The sequence below is a fragment of the Anopheles stephensi genome, chromosome 2 (assembly GCF_013141755.1).
Source record: "Anopheles stephensi strain Indian chromosome 2, UCI_ANSTEP_V1.0, whole genome shotgun sequence".
Classification (NCBI taxonomy): Eukaryota; Metazoa; Arthropoda; class Insecta; order Diptera; family Culicidae; genus Anopheles; species Anopheles stephensi.
In genome coordinates, this window is record NC_050202.1 from 59,773,552 (window position 1) to 59,791,289 (window position 17,738).

Here is a 17,738-nt window from a genome sequence, read left to right on the forward strand (position 1 = left end):
TGTAGAATAAGAAAGGAAAGAGAAAAGGCTTATGAGTGAAAAAGCTTCATTAAAGTTCGACACCTTTGTTCTACGAGTAGGTGCTTTCACAGCTCACGAGAATGCTGATGAGACGATGCGTGTGAGAATATCTGGTGGCGAGAAATTGATGAACAGTTCTCACTTATTCCTATTATGGGCTTGTATTAAAAGCGAATTAGATTTTTACGCATAAAAATCATAATTTCTACGAACACAAATTCACTTTAATACACATAATGTGATTCGTTATTCCGTAATAAAATACATAATTACAGCTATTGCTTTTGAGAACGTGTACACGCGACCTAACGCAGGACTTGCACTGTGGTCGAAGAAGAAATTTTATCGATAATGTTTTCCGTTGAATTTAAACGCATAACCGAAAGCGATTGCCGATCAAACAGATATTTATTGTTTGAAATCTTCCCCTTTTGTGTTATTTTAACGATTTTCTACTGTTTTTGTGGACAATTTATAATAAATTCTGCCCCGATTTTGGAGCACATCTACCTTGGTGCTGAACAATGGGAGTATAAATACACGGTCAAAATTGGCACCAAAATGACAGCTACGAAACGGACCATTCGAACCAGCTCCAGCCTGACAAACGGAACGGATCGGTAATTCATTGTGACGAAAATAGGGGTAGAGAATAACAGCTCAACGGCAAAACATCGCTTCGAAATTGAATCGAAAGGCAGTGTAGTACGGGAGTGCGCGTTTGTTGGCCAGATGAGTAATGTCTGCTTAATTTAATGTGTTTGCTCGCTGTAAACGTATCAACTGGCGTTATTTTGCGTTGTATTTGCGATTAAAACGAGCGCTTTTGGTGAAGTGAACCGAGTGGAAAACAAAAAAAGGGAAAACAACCCTTTCCCAGCTCCCGTTTTTTTTCGTAAGGACAAAGAGGAGAATTCCCGAAACTCCCAGCCTGGCGTGGTGGTGATGATTGTATTGGTGAAACTCCTCTGTCCGACTTCGCTAAACTAAAGTAAGCTGGAAAAAGTAAGATTCGCTTAATGCGCAGCAGAAGGCAACATATTGTGGGTTTCGGTACGTGCAGATAGTGTACCAGCTGTTTACATTGTCCGTCGCATCGTCCAGGAATCGCCCTCATATTGGTCGGAAAATTGTCGCATAATTTGTCGAAAAAGAAGTCTCTTTTCTGTAAAGTGTTAACTAAATATTGCAATCGTTTGAACGTATCGTGACGCGTTGGAAAATTTCGAGTCGGGAAGTTTCAACGCGGATCGCTGGGCTGGCTGACGAAAAAGGCCTGCGCCATTACGTTGTAAACAAAGCGTTCGTCGTACGTACGTGGTGTTGCGTTTCACGGAAGGTGCGTCCCTGCGTCGGTGTGTGTGTGAGAGGGCGCGCGCGCGTTCGCTGTGTGTAGTCGACACGGGGTAGTCGCTTTTGTCTTTCCAGCGCGGTGCGAGTGTGTGCGTGCGCTGTGGTGCTCGAAGTGGTCCGAGTTTGTTGTTTTCTCAGTGCCTACGTGACGTAGCGCGCGCGAACGCTTTGGTGTGGAGAAAATACGTCGAAGTACCGTCGCGCGTTCTTTGTTTACAAAACAGCAGCATCACCGGAGGTGCGAGAAACTGCGGAACATTTGTCCAACATTTCGTGTGTGTTTGTGTGCAGGAGTTGGGAGTGTTGCAGCAGGCAGGAGTAAAGTAAACAAGAGGCGAATTTACATCCCTTTTTCCCGTGTTGGAGCCAGCGAGAATGTTCCGCACGATAAATCTGTCCAGCGATAAAAGCAGTCTGATCAGCAGCGGCAGCAAAGCGGCAATGACCACATCATCCACCAGCAGCGCGCTCGGGAAGATGGGCCCGGAGGAGCTAGGAGGTAAGTGGCGGGGGTTGGGTTGACGCCGGTGTGGTGGGGCACAGGAAAAGAAATGCATCACCGGACTTTCCACGATCGCAATCGGACGCGCAATCAATAATTTTTCCCACGCAACCAGAACGTGCGTCGTCGTCGTCGTTGTGCGGGAGAGATGCCTTATTGCGTCGTAGCCGACTGACTGCGTTTGAACTTGAGTTCTCGCACTCCCCACCTCCCACTCCGCGGTGGGTGCTCCACCACACATAGAGCCAGCCACATACACATCATCTTGTCGTCACAGTCGGCTGGGCCTTGATAGCGAATTTAAAGCAAAAAATATATTTTAAACCACCACACTAACATTGGAATGCACTTGTGGCCAGAAAGCCACCGGAAAGCCGGTTTCGTTGTTCTATTTTTATGTTTTCGCACTCCTCCTTTTTCACGTCCCATTTTCGTTGCTGTTTTGTGTGATAAGAGCAGCAAAAACAAAAGGCAATTTATGTACAAAATGGTTGAATGAACAAGATAATACACAGCGAGAGAGCGAGAAAGCGAGAGATGGCCCTGAGTTCTGCATGTGAAACATGATAACATTTTACGCTTCGGTTGCTTGGGATTCGAGTTAGAAGCGCGCGGTATAAGTTTGGAGAAGAAGGACCTCAACAGCAACCGAGCAGCTTAAAAACCTGTTCCTCCACTTTTACCTTAACCTTTAACATGCTGTGACAAATTTTTCGTTCGATTTTTGGTGGCCAAAATATACAGTGTCACGCAGACATTTTGCACATTTTGTAATAGTTGCTTCCGATCTGATCGGTTACTTATTCCGGCAAGCTTAGCTGTAGTAAGATCAAATGTTGTTTTGTCGTTGTTGTTTTATTTAGAGTGTTTTGTAAAGAAAACAGCACCATAATATGCAACATTGTTGCTGCAAGAAGCCTCTATTATACTTACGACAATAATATTTGAACAATTTGTTAACTAACTGCAAACAAACTATAAACGACGGGCTGTAACACACATACAATAGCGCTTGTTTATTTTAGCTTCCCTTAACCGTAGAACAAAAGAACACAAAGAAAAGTAAATGGAATAAATAACTCAAACATTGATAAGAACTCCACTTGTTGGCGCAATATTGTGTAAAAGTGTATGGCCCGCCCGTTCGGTAGCGTCTGCTGAAAAAAACTTTCCCCGATCGATCTAAATTATGAGGCGATACTTGGCGATGCCACCGGTGTCTCTCGAACGGGCTGTGGCTGGGTTTGCTGAACGGGAAGATTCCAATGCCAATCGAAGAGCGAAGGGAATGCTTGATAAGGTTCGGAGATGTTATTGCTCCTACGCCCGCCCGTCGCTGGGGTGACGCGTTCACCAACCGGTCTCTTGCGCTGTTGCGATGGAATGGGGGGGGGGGGGGGGGGGGGGGGGGAGGCACCCGTCGAGAGCAAAAGGGTTTGCGCAGCAAATCACGATCGATCAGGTTCAGTGCTAAGGGCAGCTTGGTTGGTGTGGTGTTGTGGTGCGCGCCTGCTGATAAGATATCGTGCGCGCGGCGTACGTACGGCGAATCATGATGGGGTGATTAAGGGCGCTCTGTCAGAGTCAGAGCAGACGATGCGACTTCTCAATGACGTGCCCCGGGCGACGCGGTGGCAACCGATCGACCGATCGGACATTGGCGATCAGCTGCGATGACGAATTTCGCCCCCGCCGTACAGAATCCGGAAGGGAATGGATGAAGCTTCTAATGCCTCGGCTTAGAGAGGGTAGTGAAGGTGCGAGATTTATTTTTGAAATCGCGATCGTGACGATGCAGTTCTGTCGCGCAAAGCTTTTAATCCAATCCCCCTTCGCCATGGGGGTTAGGATCGGGGATGTCGTACATTCTTTTTTTGCGATCTATTGCGATGTGGGATAGGTCACGAATTGATTTAGATTATGATAAAATTCTAGAAGGAATTGGTTAAACAAGTTTCAGAGATTCAAAGGTCATTTAAAGTTGAATTCTAAAAAGAATTCTGCAACCGGGCTGTGTCAAAATGACATAATTTACTAACTAAATGCCTCTAAAATACTTAATATCACAATCATTAAGAAAAATTCAACCTAAAAAAAAAAATTGAACAGTTTAAATATTTTTATATCCGGTGGAAAGAACACTTACTTACTTTACAGTGATTGCTGATTGATATCCCCAAAACCCATAATCCGCTACTGGACTGTACCACACTGTTCGATTTCTGTATCTGTTGTATGTGCGCTTTTACGCGGCTGCTCAACCTACCCAACACTGCTGCGGATGATTTACAAGCGTGTTTTTATTTTCATTCACGCCTTGCAGATTTAAAGCGTGTCGTCGTCGGGGTGTGTACACGCGGTGTTGCAGTGTTTGCTCACAAAATGCCAAAACCGGAAACTGTTAACCCAATTGCAATTTGCCAGCAGACACCAGCGTTGCATATGTAGCAAGTGCACATTATTCGTCCGGTTCCTTGTGTTGGTGCGGTGTGTATCTCGCGTAGGATCGGTGAATGAACTCACTGGCCTTAACTGCGCCATACTACTGAATCGTGGTCGTAGAGGCGTCATTTAGAATGCCAGAAAAGAATTGGTATTTTTACTACCTGATTGGGGTTTAATTATGTGCGAAGAATGCGACACCAAAAATAGGCCCTAATGTCGTAGTTTGAATGGTACGTTCCTTCTTAGTAAAGGGACCTGCAGTTTCTGGAGCACTGTGTAATCAATCTCCAAACTGAAACAAAAGCATCGTAGCCAGACGTGAAAAACACGTTTCTGATAAGCGGCTTTCCGGTGCAGTTGCATTTTGCCTGCTCAAATTGTAGGTCACTCCTTATCAGAGATGGAAGGGGGGGCGCAACAAGCTACCAACAAGGCGAATTAATTTTGGCCTACTCGGTTGTTTACCTTGACGACTTTGATCGGGCAGAAGCATCAAGAAAGAGGACCGTCCCCTCTCTATTCTCAGGTGATTCTCGCTTTTGTAACAATATTTGATGATAGCCTCCTTGGCCACTTCATCATCCGTCAATATTAACCTAGATGACAAACGTTTAAAGGTCAATAAAGTGGCGGGAACCCATTGTCATGGTCTCGCCCAACACCTTCCAACCGTTGGCCACTCAGGGAAGCTACCTTGTCCACGTACACCCTCGGTAGTAGCCAGTTGTTTACGACGAGTTAATGGAAATAAACTGCGACGAATCTCTAACTGTCGGCTCATCACTTGAAGGTAGGTGGGCCCTTTGGAGAGCCTGAGTCCTCCACCTGAGTCACACACACACACAGTGTTGGGGCGTTGTTGAGATTTTTATTAATCTTCGATGCTGCAACTGCAACGCAATGCGGGACCAGGACCAGGAATAATGTGCTGCATCCCTTATCGAGCGGAACGATGGAACTAGATGCCTATAATTAGGTACCGACGAGGATCAAGGTTGGAGTAAAGGATGGGTAGCGAGGGATGCACATCTTGTTGTTTGTCTGCCGACGAGATGAAAATGTTTGTATTTTTATTTACATGAGACTCAGTCTAGACGCGCGCGACACATTTATTATCGGCGTGGCCGCTGAGTAGAGCGCGATGTTGATAGGCGGCGGTCGGTGCCTGATGCTTGCTGGTGGTGTGAATTCGCTAATTCACCCTCTGTGCGCTCACCACCCAAAGCCTCTGAGGTTGCAGCGATAGGGCACCGATTTCGCGACCATGTTTGAGATTTGTTTTGTTCGCTTGTTAGCTGGCCATCATCATCATCATCATCCAGATTTCGCACCACTTTACGGTGAACTGTTCGACCCCGAAAAAGTGGATCATTTTTCCTGTCCTGTTTGAGGCATCACCACGAACCACCGCTGATAAAGTGTGGGCATTGAGTAGTGTGTCGCGGTTTGAAGTCGCTTTTTTAATACTCTTACGGCTTCTTGAAGCTCCGATTGGATGTGGTGGTGGGTCGGTCGGTCCTCAAAGGCAGATAACGACACCCCAAAAAAAAACCTACCAAACGTGTGCGGCTCGGTATTTGACCGACGAGCGTTAGCTGGGCACGTAGAGTTATCGTTTGTTCGATGGTGGTGGGTGGCGTTGTTGTAAATTGAGGTCAAATTTTGAAGACTTTGTGTGGAGGGAAGGGATGGCTTTATGAAGTAAGTCTTGCAACGTTTGCCACGCACTTACAGTTGCTTTTCGTTACATTTTCCTAACGCTTGGTGTGGTGTAAGAAATAGCTAGATGCTCATACCGAGTTGCTGGTGGGCGTTGAAGGAGGTGCGTTGCGTTGCTGCAACTCGAACGCCAATGCTTTCGATCGATCGAAGATGGTGTAGGAAGAATGGAATGTAAACATTGCGCGGCTAGTATCTTGAAGCTGTTTGTAAATGCATTTTTGTTTACATTTCGCATTGAATTGGTTTGCTGAAGTCTCTTTATCGGTAAAAGAAAATGACGCTAGGATTGGACGTAGCTAACTAGGGGGGATGTCTAGAGCAATCGCTGCTAATTCATCCCTATTGCCTTAATTGTTATCTCCTTAGGTAAATGAAGTAGTGCGTTTTATTTTGATTGAAAATTGATTTACGTTCGTGTCATTTGAGTTTTTTTTTCCTACACCCGGTTAAATGTGTGCTGAGTGATATATCGCATGAAATCGCCCATCCATCATCGTCGGGGGATTGATGCGTGTAAATTGAAGTTAAATTGTACTTTAAGCACAGGTAGACCACTGATGCCGGGAGAGGGCAATCACGAGACGGAAAACCAGGGAGTTTAATTAATTGACGATTGATCATAGAGGAGGAGTCTCGTGGTGGCGTGCTGGATGTGTGTTTCCGCTAATTTACGTCATTAAATGATGCATAATGGTGGGGATGCATCGCGCAAAGACGAGACTGGGCAATCATCATCATCGTGCTCATCACACCTTGTCTCAATGTCATACTTTTACGCCTATCATTACCATACGCCTTTCGATTGAGTTTTCCACACATTATCAGTTTGATTAAACTATTCATATTTCACTCTTCGATCGCATTCGACAGCTCAGATCATCAGGTGCTGTGTCATGATGCAGCGTATAAGCGGCACTGGAAGATTAGGATGAGATAACTCAGCAAACAGCGCATGATTGTTCACGCATGCAAATCATGCAGCCATATTGATGAGAGGAACGTGTCACTCGACCGACCCCTACGCCACTCTGGTACGTGTGGTTGTCCGCATCAGCGAAGCTTCACCGTGTTGTGTTTCCTTGCACTTATCACACCGGGTTGTTTTGCAATTAAACTTGTCCACCGGTCTAGACAACGGGTTCTTCGCCCCGGTAACGCAATTGCTGTGACGTGGCAGCGTGTGTGTTGCTTTCTAACCCTCCCGTTGTGGACGTGATCGCGGAAGTAGCAACACCCCGCGGGTGAGTGATTTACTCTCGTGTGCGGTGCAAGGAATTCCACTGTGTATAAGATTATTGGCTTGCGTGGCTGGTGGTACGAGAGAGGAGGGCGGGTGGTAATAGCGCTTGACCTACGCCAACGCGAAACGTTACCGGTCGTACGTGCTCTCTAAACCGTGTGAGGTAAAGAACATTTACCAATTAGTAAGCGTGCTGTTACTACTGTTGCAGTGATTTGAAGTCACTCACCATCCGATAGAGGGAAACGGAAACACCAATTGGCTATTTGCCCTGGGATTTATTTTTAAGCCGGGGAAACAAATACTGACAGGGTGAGCTATTTCCATTTGCAATGAGAGTGAAAGTTGTATACTTTTTTAGCGCTTTATCGGAGTTTGCAGCGACGTTAGTTCGGAATCCTGAAGTTTGTTTGCGCAGGTCTCCCAATTCCCTCCAACAAGTAAGGCGTGACCCTGGAATGTAGGACAACACAGTCCGTCCCGGTGAACTGCATTGAACTGCAGACCCTCTTTATGAGCCCAGACAGCGGCGGAAAATCTCTTTGTCCTACCAAAGTCATTTTCCGGAGTTTATTTTTCCCTCTGTGTGTTTTACGCGATCGCGAACACTCATCGATGACCATATATTGACGTATGTGTTTTTCCATCGCCTTTCTCATCGCTGACACCGAAAGATGGTTACGCTGTTTATCCCCTGTGATCGATTGGCATGTTGTGCTGCTGCACAGTGGTGCACCGTGGTGCAATTGACGTCAGCGTGGTGCGCGGCGCAAAGGTGCAGCGAACCTGCCCGGCCCGGTATAGATTAGGTTTTGGAGCGCATTGTAGCTGACGTCTTCCCGACGTGTCCATACACGCGGGGTGAAGTTGTCTGTTTCGGGTTCTAGGGTGCCTCCCTCCTCTCTCTCTTTTACTTCCGGCTGTGTGTATGCCCTACGGTACTGCTTTACTTTGTTTGCGTAGCTTTACGTGGCCTAGTGTGGTGTGTCGTGCTGAAGCCGTCTGGAAGGTGCCATAACACCACGCTAACCCTAAACAAGGTGCCATTGTTGTTGTGTGCCGCGGCGCACAATTGGCTATTTGTTCTGGTTCGTCCCAGTGGCAATGGAAGCTTGTTTGAACGCGTTGAGGTGCGTTGAAGTGGAGGTGTTTAGATTCTTTTGTAGTGTTATGAGAACTGACCGCGGGGGCCTTATCAGAGATTGCTAGGGGGACCTGAAGGGTTTTTAGGAATTAAAGTTCAAGTTGAAGTTTAGAAGTGCGCCGCAGTACTAAAGATTAAGAAAATATAATCAAAATTGATTAAAATAAATAGTGATAGAGAGTAACCTTTAGCCCTCTGATATGTCGGGGCGGAGCACAGGTCCCAATAAATGCCAGATGGCAAATAATGTTTACAGGCCAGACAAACACAATAAAACGAACTAATTGCTAGGCTTCGTGAGTAAACATGGTCGGGCGTGTAATTGCCAGATAAAAACAGATATTGCGAGGAGGACAAATCCAGATATTGCAGTGTGCTCTTCCTTCCCTTTTCAGCTACATATGGGTCTGCTACATGGTGAGATGGAACTGACTTTTCGGTGGTTGTTTCTGGCTGTTTAAACAAATCGTTTGAATCGGGTTAACTTTTGCACGCACGTGTAATGAGCGTGCTGTAGGAATAACTCACCCTGATGACGCTGGTTGTTTGGTGTGAAGAAGAGGTCGCGGTCATAGAAGAGGTCTATGACTATTTGTTAACCAAATGTTGTCTGTAGATAGAAATAGGGAAGTCAGTCCAACGAGATGCGTTTGTATGGGTTGGTTATGCGACAAAGCAGGTACGATGAGCTGTGGTATTAGTTGAAATAGAACTTAAAAATCGTACTGTTTAGCTTCTCGGTCCACGGTCAATGTTGGGCGTTTGGAAGGTGGCCTGGTAAAGTCTTCAAACCAGTTTCATCGGAAATGACCCACTTTTTAGTATGTTTGTGTGTTCATGTGTGATTGCCTTCTCACTACTCACAAACCTATGCTTCGATGCGGTTAAACACCCAACGGGGGAACGTCTTTGGGGGGTTTCTCCCTTGAGCCCTAAACGATCATTCCGCCCTTACAAAGAATGGCGTTGTTTGTGCCGTGTTGTTGTAGTGCATTTGCGTAGTGAAGCGTATCCGAGACTCGCAAACGGCTGACTCTAGGGGTATGTGATGTCCATCATACCCATCCACCGATCCCCCCCCAACACACTTTGCTCGCCATTGTTGTGTTTACTTCCTGTGCTCTGTTTTGGGTTGGGTGTTGTTGCTAGTGTGAATGGGCCGCTACTAATCAGTATTCGGTTAGTCATTTGCCTGGAGGTAACGCGCACCGCTTCGTGTTAAATATTAATTTGTTCTGCCCTGCCTCAGGTTAACTGGCGGCGGTGGCGGGGGCTGGCTAAGCTTGACCATCGACGACAACTACCCGCACAAAATGCAACACACAACGAACAAGCCGTTGATCCGGCACGACTGTTGTGTTGTTGATGGTGCATGTGCGGAGGCCTTGAGCCGAGAAAAGCTCGTTCCAAACCGTTGGCGGATGGGAGAACGAGGTTCACGAACGCGCACGGCGATAGGAGAAGAAAATGCGGACGAAAACAAAATGGATGAATGTGTGCGATGTGAAGGTGGTGTAGCAGCGTTGTTGCCGTTGTTCAAGGTCACCCTACCTGTTGAGATGATCGTTTAAAAATCTGGTTCCCTTGATCCCGCAAAAAACCCGATACCGTGTGGAATGGTATCATCCTGTTCAAACTTTATGTTTAATACGTTTTTTTTTATTGACATTTTGTTTCCACAGAGTCTTGGATCGAACTGTCATCCAACACGAGTCCGAACGGAGCGGGACTAACAGGAATGGCAAGCTCGGGCATTAGCAACACCGGCGGTGGCGTTAACAATCTCGTCCTCACCGGCGCCTCCACCACGCTCGCCGGCACTACCGTTGGAACGAAGAGTCCCGACCGGATCCCGGTGGCTGCACCGTTGGCGTTTGCCTCGGTCGAGGAGTACATAAGACTGCTGCGGGAGGCTCAGCGCGAGTCCAAGGAATCGAGCCGGGTAGCATCGTTGACGAGTTCGCGCAAAAACTCACCCCGTGGAAGCCCCAAATCACCTCCGAACAGCCCAAACACCGAGCTGGCCGCCACCGAGGAAGATCTCCGGAATGTTTACATCAACTACGTCAACAAGGTAACCTGCGTTCCAGCCAACCGGTCGCGTCCAACCAAACTATTGTTGCCACATCTTGATGCTTGATACTTGTTGTTGGAAGGGGGAGGGTACATCAGATCGAGGTGAATGTGATGTGTGTGTGTGTGTGTGTGTGTGTTTGCTGTTTTCAAATGTCAAACGGAAACACTGCACAACCAACCAACCTCCACCACCACCAGGTTGACGTAATGTGAGAGGCTTTGGCATTGTTTTTGGTGGTTTCGGTCAACGTTTTGTAACGACATCCGACCCTCGGCTTTGAGTGCGAGAGGGATCGCTTTTGTGGTCAACCCTAGCGAGATTGAAATAGAGCTTCACAGATGCAATCAGTAGAAGAGTGAGTGACAAACAAAACGAGATTCTGTATCACTTAGAATGTAATATGAGCGAATTGGTGACCTTCAGAAAAGGGTTTCCACAAGACTTATTTTATTCAAATGCAAACCGGACGCCGCCCTCTGTTTGTGGGGTGGTTGGTTGTCGTGCGATCCAAAATAGAATCCGATGCTTGTTTTTTCATCGACAGCTTCTAATTGCTGTTGCAATCTGTTGTGTGATATCGCCCGATATAAATGGCGTTGTTGCGTAAGGTCCACTCTCCTCCGATTGCTGTCCAGCTCCACGTAGCCGAACAGGGTTTTTGTCATGTTTCATTTGGTCTGTGAAGCGATAATCTCTCTTCCTAATTAGCTGTGAATTGATTAGAATTTCATAACGTTGCAAAACGAATAATAACGCTGTGGAGAGAGGCATGTGAAATGGTGGGAAAGGGTGTTTGTGTTTTACAATTGATGCTAATCATTACTTTTCCTTTCGCTTTTTCTCTCCCAATGAAGGATGGTGATATAGTGAAGGATACCGACTGGGTATGGGATTGGAGCAGCCGTCCAGATCAGCAACCCCCAAAGTGAGTGGCATGACGAGATTCATATATTGCGACATTTAGCTATAATATAATGAAAATCTTCTCCTTCTTCACAGGGACTGGAAATTTGAACATCCCAACCAAACGCAGGAAGAGCGCAACAAACCGATACACGCCGGCTACTCAATACGGCAGGTCCGCGTTGGGAAGAATTCTCTGTTCTCGAGAGAATTTTTGTACTCCATCGTACTGACGAACGTATTATCGCTTCTGCTCGGTGCAGGCATCGGGTAAGTGGATGGAGGAGCATGGAACATGTTCCCGCGTAGCAAAGCAAAGGAAGCATAATAATGTCTGTGTTTTCTTCTCACTTACTTTGTTTTAGCGCTTGGCTACAAAAACGAGGACTGTTGCTAACCCGCATCTCTATCGAGTAAACGGGATGTCCCGAAACCCAATTGTGGAAGCCGTAGTAGCTCTTGTGTTAGAGTTGTCCCCTCAGCCCCGGTTCGTCGTGTACGGCACGATAGAATCAACCGTTTTCGCCCAAAATTGGCTTCTAGAAATCCCGGCAGCATCACGCGACACACACACACGCGATCTTTAAAGACTGTGTGAATGTGTGTGTGTGTGTGTGTGAGTGCAGTAGTAGAACAACGCATTTATTTTGTATCGCATTGAAGAAGCAGTAGAGGAGATGGATGGTTTTAGACAAAATTTGGGGGCTACGGAAAAATGGGTTGGGGAAAGCGAGATTCGAGAGCCGGCAAACGACTGACGAATGGGCCAAAAATTGTAGCCGTGTGAGGTGTGCGTGTGTGCGTATGGGAGTAGAACGATCAAGCCGGTAACGCACTTCTGCAGGACGTGGAAGAAGAATCTTATGGTAGAGAGGAAAAAAAGTGTGATCCAATCAAAAAACGCTGATGATTTAGAACATGTTTAGCTAGGAGATGGACGAGAGGAAGGGCGAGAGGCACATGGCGGGAGAAAGGAACCGGACACTAGGTGGGACCGGGCATTCATTTCACATTAAATCTTTTCTCATCGTAGGATACAGCAGCAGCAGTAGCACAGGAGGAATATCGAACCGATTTTAAGGAAACAGTCCAACGTATTTCTTTCGATAGGGTTTAAGGCTGGAAAGGAATGATGTGTGGCAGTAATATCCTGCAGAGGATGACGGAGGTTAGAAAGTGGGGGAAAAGAGTTAGGTTTAGGCAGAACAATTCTGAAAAAACACAAGGACGAGATTATACAGAGAGAGAGAGAGAGCTAAAAGGAGAAAAAGAGTAGTTAGCTGCACCTTATCCGAGGGAGTGTGTGTGTGTGTGCTTGTAATCATCAAGGGAACAAACAGTAAGATTTCTAGTACGCGATTTCCGTGCGAAGGTAGTAGATTTGATACACGAAGGCAGGGATATGAGAGATGCGGAGGGGGCGAAGCAATGTAATCCATTCGAGTAAATTCCATTTTTTCTTATAGCCTTGTAGCCGGCAGTTTTTAGACGTAGTTGGTGGTGTCCGTGAGTCTCACGCGTACCCAACGACGTGTGCTTAAACAGTTTACCTACTACCAGGCCAAGAAGATTAGCATTAAGAGGGAAGCGTTAAAAAAAGATCCAGGACACAGGCAGACACGGTCGTGATAAGGGATAGGAAAGCTTTTTTAATCTTTTCATAAATTTTGTATCCATTTTGTTATACTTTTCAAATAACCACTCGTTTTTTTATAAATGTAATTGCTTTATAGGTTTTATAATATCCACACAAGAGCGTTTGGTCGTATACGTAATTTTGAATTTGAAAAACGTTGCAAAAGCGCCACCTAGCGTGTACGATACTAACTATCCACCCGAGACACAGTTCGCAATCGTGCGCCATCTAGCGTCTGTTTTACAAAGCTAGAAGTGCTAGATTCGAGCTTGGTGGGTTGCTTTTAATTTGCGAACAAAATTCGAGTGCGTGTACGATTTAAATTTAACCTTTTTACTTATTCATCACGGTTAGACAATATTGATTAATATTTATGCTTGATTTGCGCTTGAGTTGATGCTGTTAGTAGCTTTGTTTGCCACCCTTCTTTGTCCCTTTTGTTCCGCGTATTTCGTTCACTCAAATCTACATTCACTAACACACATTTGAATGCTTCCCCCGCCCGAATTGAATGTAACGTCCTCGTTTGCATCCCGACACGTGAGCGTCCTCCAAGTCCTTTGATGACCATTTGTGGAAGGAACTGGTTGGCTGGAATTGGCTGAAAAGGGAAACGCTCTACACTAATTGGTATTTGTAATTCAACGACCATTACTTTGTATTATTCCATAAGCATTATACACATGAAATAATGAAATAAATAAGAAAAAACGGAAACCACGTGCGAGTTTGTGGATTTTTAGATGGTGCGCTTCATATGATAACGATGAGAAAATTGGGTGTGTGGTAAAAGATATCGAACGCGCAGAAGAAAGGTTCAACTGGTCCTAATCTCTCTAAGGATTCTTTTCTCAGCGGCGAATGTTTGCTTTTTGCTGAATGCTCTTTTGTTAAATGGAATGTGTTTATCTTCTACTAGCAAAAAATCGTACCACCCACATTCCACTCCCGCAACCCCACTTCCCGCTCCAATCGATAGCGCACGACGAAAGGCGCCTTATTGGGAATGTTTCATCGGTTGCTATTAGAGACCGAAATTGAAACCGATTACGTCGGTCGGGACCATGATCAATGATTTCCCAGGACAGTCCTGGTCCAGCACCGTTGGTATCGAGTGACGCTCCCGAAAAGCATAACCCGTAAGTTGTTCGATGGAATTTCCGTTTCCACTAGCATCGGGATCGGCGTGCGGGGTTAAGTTTAACTAGCTTGTTTGCTGCGTCGAATAATTGAATTCGACCTGCTCGAGAGGAGGAAGATGTTGCTGCACCTGGACGGAGCAGCACGATTGTCCAGCGCCCAGGCGAAATATTATCAACGATAATCAAATATCTTTCATTTTCAAAGACCAGCCCACACAGGGTTAGAAAGCGGGCGAAGCGAACGCCAGCGTGCCAGGAGGGTGCACATTCGATTGTGTTTTACTAGCCTCGTAATGAAATTTGCCCGACCCGACGACCGGCGAGCATAGGGAGGCCCTCAAAACAAGAAACGTAACCTTTTGCGAGGGATAGGAGAGTCGTTGGCCCGGGGCCGGAAAATCTGTGTCTTTCACCGAGCCCGAACACCAAACCCGGACTGCCCGCCGAAGGTTCACTTTTCTTCGGCCTCGCTCGAAAGCTAATTATAAGGGACAATCAAATTTGAAACGATCGTTAAGGTGCGTTTGGGGTTATTTTTAAACTTAAAGAGAAAGTCCCTTGCAGGGGACGCCAGGGTTGGCCTGTTGTTTTTAGTGGGAAAAGTGGAAAGCTTTACACCAATTGGGCGACTGAAAGCATCAACGCAGCAACTAGCTATGATCGATGGCGTAGAACTTCTCCCTCTCTCTCTCTCTCTCTCTGTCTCGTCCCCGTGGTGGTCTTGGTGGTGGAGCTCGTTACGCAATCAGCCTTGATTACGCTTATTGACATGTAAATCATCGATAATTGACTACGCAAAGCCAGCATGTGCAGTGCGTTGCACACATTAATCGATACACATAAATCAGCCGCCGGCGGGAGTACGCACCGCTTTCGAGTGCGCTTTGAGCGTTGAAAACGGTTCCGCCAAGGAACCTGGTGAACCACGTACTGCCACGCTTCCCTTTTGCCGATCGCCACGGCACGACGAAGCGCCACAAATTGATCAAACATTGGATGGGAAATTAAATCCGGGCAGTAGCAATTGCCACACGCGCCGTACTGGGCGCCTCCATCGACCGTCGGTACGGCAGTGCACGGTCCTACCCGGAATGGTTTGATGCCTTTGCGTGCAAGGAAGCTTGTAAGTGACCTCCTTACAGTCCTTTCCTGAGTACGTGCGCGTCCGTGTGTGTGTGTGTATATCAGACCAGATGGATGCGGATGGGTGGGGGTGAGGCAGAGGGCGTGCTGTTTGTGTGCTGTTCGTTGTTCATGTTTGCTTCGTTGATTTAACATCCCGTGCGCTATAAATCTCGTCTAATGAACGATAACGCCCTCTCTATCGATAAGAAATCAACCGGTGGAAGTAAGTAAATTTACATTACGGATACAGCGGCATTCGGCCCGACGACGACTTACACGGGCCGAACTCCCGATGGCCCCCCAGCTAATGGCGATCGTGTCTGGGATCGGGCCCGGCTTGGAGGTTCCTTATTGCTAATTAAAGCTACACTTGTACGCCAGCTTGGTTGGCCGGTGGAGGCGGAAGAGACTTCCGGAAGTTGGGAGGGGCTTTGCCGATGGTTCTCGAACTGCAGTCGGTGGGAAAATTATGACTCGAACGATTTACGATCCTGGGCTGGCCCCGTCAGAGGTCCGGGCTTTTCGGGAGATTTGCGGTCCGAAGCTCGCCCGAAGACGGAAGAGACATTAAAAGTTATGCAGATGGATCGTACAGCAGCGTATGCGGGGGAACATAATGAAAGTTAATGAATCGGAATGATAGGAAGCGGCAAGGAGGACTTAAGCACGATAGAATGGCAGTTAGCTGGACGTAATTCGTTTAGCTTAAAAATAAAAAAAGGGGTTGCGTCTTCTTCTTCTTCTCGTTTGAAAGGAACGACCGATGGGGCACAAATTAAACTATTCACTTTATTAGTGCTGGCAGGGGTGGTTTGGAAGGCCTTTAGCTCCATCGACAGCTTATTAAAGTGGAACAGCGATTTTGAGGTTGACCGACCCCTGTATAAATGCGTCACAGCTTACGGCGTTTTTGATATTATATTATTAAGCTTGATATACGAGTTCCTGGAAGTACAGCAAGATTGTTGTGCAGTGAGCTTAAATCATTTTGCAGAGATAATTGGGAACAAGTAGCAAGGGCTGGAGCTTATATTCTGCCAACACTTTTGCTGCCGCTTCCAGTATGTCACACGTCTGTCGCTGGAATATTCGCTTTAAGCTTCATCGACTGATTCCAGTGAATCAGTATGCCCAGAATAGCAAATGCGGTAGGGGTGATAGGTCGTGGGAACGGACGGATGATTAATTTTGGTGAATTACCCTGCATCCTTGCTGGGTTCCCGATTATGCCTCGATCGGATTCTTTGAAGATGGATCTTTCACACATTAATAGTGACTGCGGCACGAAGATTCTGGCCCATTCTGGTGAGCTTGGCCGATCGATGCAACCACACGCTTCTACCAAGAATCGTATCGTGGAACGCATCGCAATTGTGTGTCGAAAAATTGTTGCGTACATTACAAAATGTATTCACGGGGTGACCTTTACTCCGTATCGTATCGTCGAACAACGGTCGTGGTTCGTGGAATTCGAAAGGACATTATACCACATTCGCCTGGCAGCATTTGTGTAACCTGACGTTAGATCCGCACAACAAATACACACACACACACACACACACACACACACCAGTGAAGCCAAAGTGGAATAATGCAGTGAGATGAAATTATAATACTGGGACCGGCGGAAGAAGCCCCTGCTATGTCGAGTGCGCGATGCACCTTGGCGTTGGTTGGGATGCCTTATCCACTGTCACTTGCCACATCAAACGTCATGTTTCCCAAACGGTGCCGAACGAAGGGAAAACCCAGGGCACTCGCCCTGTCGCCCAGGCAAATAACTTCACGTGTCGATCCGGTCGTCGTACCGACCGTCGTCGTCGTTCTTACGATATCGCGGGCTGGAATGGTGGTCACAAGAAAAGGGACACCGTTCCGTACCCTGGCGGACGATAGCACCCGGTTGTGTGTGTGTGTGTGTGTGTGGTTTTGAAGCCAGAACTACCGGCTCATCAGGGCCGGTGGAGTGGCACACGGAGCAACAACATCCGGGCTGTGGTTAGAAAGATGTCAAATCAAATTGACGGCACATTCGCGAACGATGCTGCTGCTGCTCATGATCGTCTGCCATAATTCCACCGGCAGTAGCATCGGTTCGGTCGGTGAAGCGCACTCGGTGTGCATGTTTTATGTAACTCGCGGTTGCTTTGGGGAGCCTTTCTGACATGGATTAGGTATTGCAGACTTCGGTCTGTCTGTCTGCTGTGGATTATTAATCTTGAGGCGCTCGGGAAGAATGCTTGCCGAAGCTGGAATTGTATATTTAGATGCAAATGTTGAGTAGATTTCTTAGACGGCATGGTAGAGAAGCAGTGAGATAAGGTGTATCTAAGACTAGGGTATAATGCCATGAGAGAGAGAGACATCGGACGGTTCTTTAAAGGTCCATGTCCATTATTTAAATTCCATTGCTGATGTTCCGTAAGTT

The 17,738-nt window shown here is 46.8% G+C and overlaps 1 protein-coding gene across 1 annotated transcript; it reads left to right on the forward strand.

The window, feature by feature from the left end:
• Positions 1-608: 608 nt before the first annotated feature.
• LOC118506468 (BCL2/adenovirus E1B 19 kDa protein-interacting protein 3-like) lies at positions 609-13,760 on the forward strand. The gene is made up of 5 exons (XM_036043643.1): positions 609-1,873; positions 10,110-10,501; positions 11,359-11,429; positions 11,504-11,677; positions 11,773-13,760. The coding sequence occupies exons 1-5, from the start codon at positions 1,750-1,752 to the stop codon at positions 11,822-11,824; spliced, it is 813 nt and encodes a 270-aa protein (XP_035899536.1). The 5' UTR covers positions 609-1,749; the 3' UTR covers positions 11,825-13,760.
• The last annotated feature ends 3,978 nt before the right edge of the window (positions 13,761-17,738 follow it).

Excerpts from the sequence above, each read along its gene's own strand:
- LOC118506468 (XM_036043643.1), top strand. The coding sequence starts at position 1,750 with ATGTTCCGCACGATAAATCTGTCCAGCGATAAAAGCAGTCTGATCAGC. Across the intron at positions 10,502-11,358 it reads ACATCAACTACGTCAACAAG|GATGGTGATATAGTGAAGGA; the intron begins GTAACCTGCGTT and ends CTCCCAATGAAG. Across the intron at positions 11,430-11,503 it reads CCAGATCAGCAACCCCCAAA|GGACTGGAAATTTGAACATC; the intron begins GTGAGTGGCATG and ends CCTTCTTCACAG.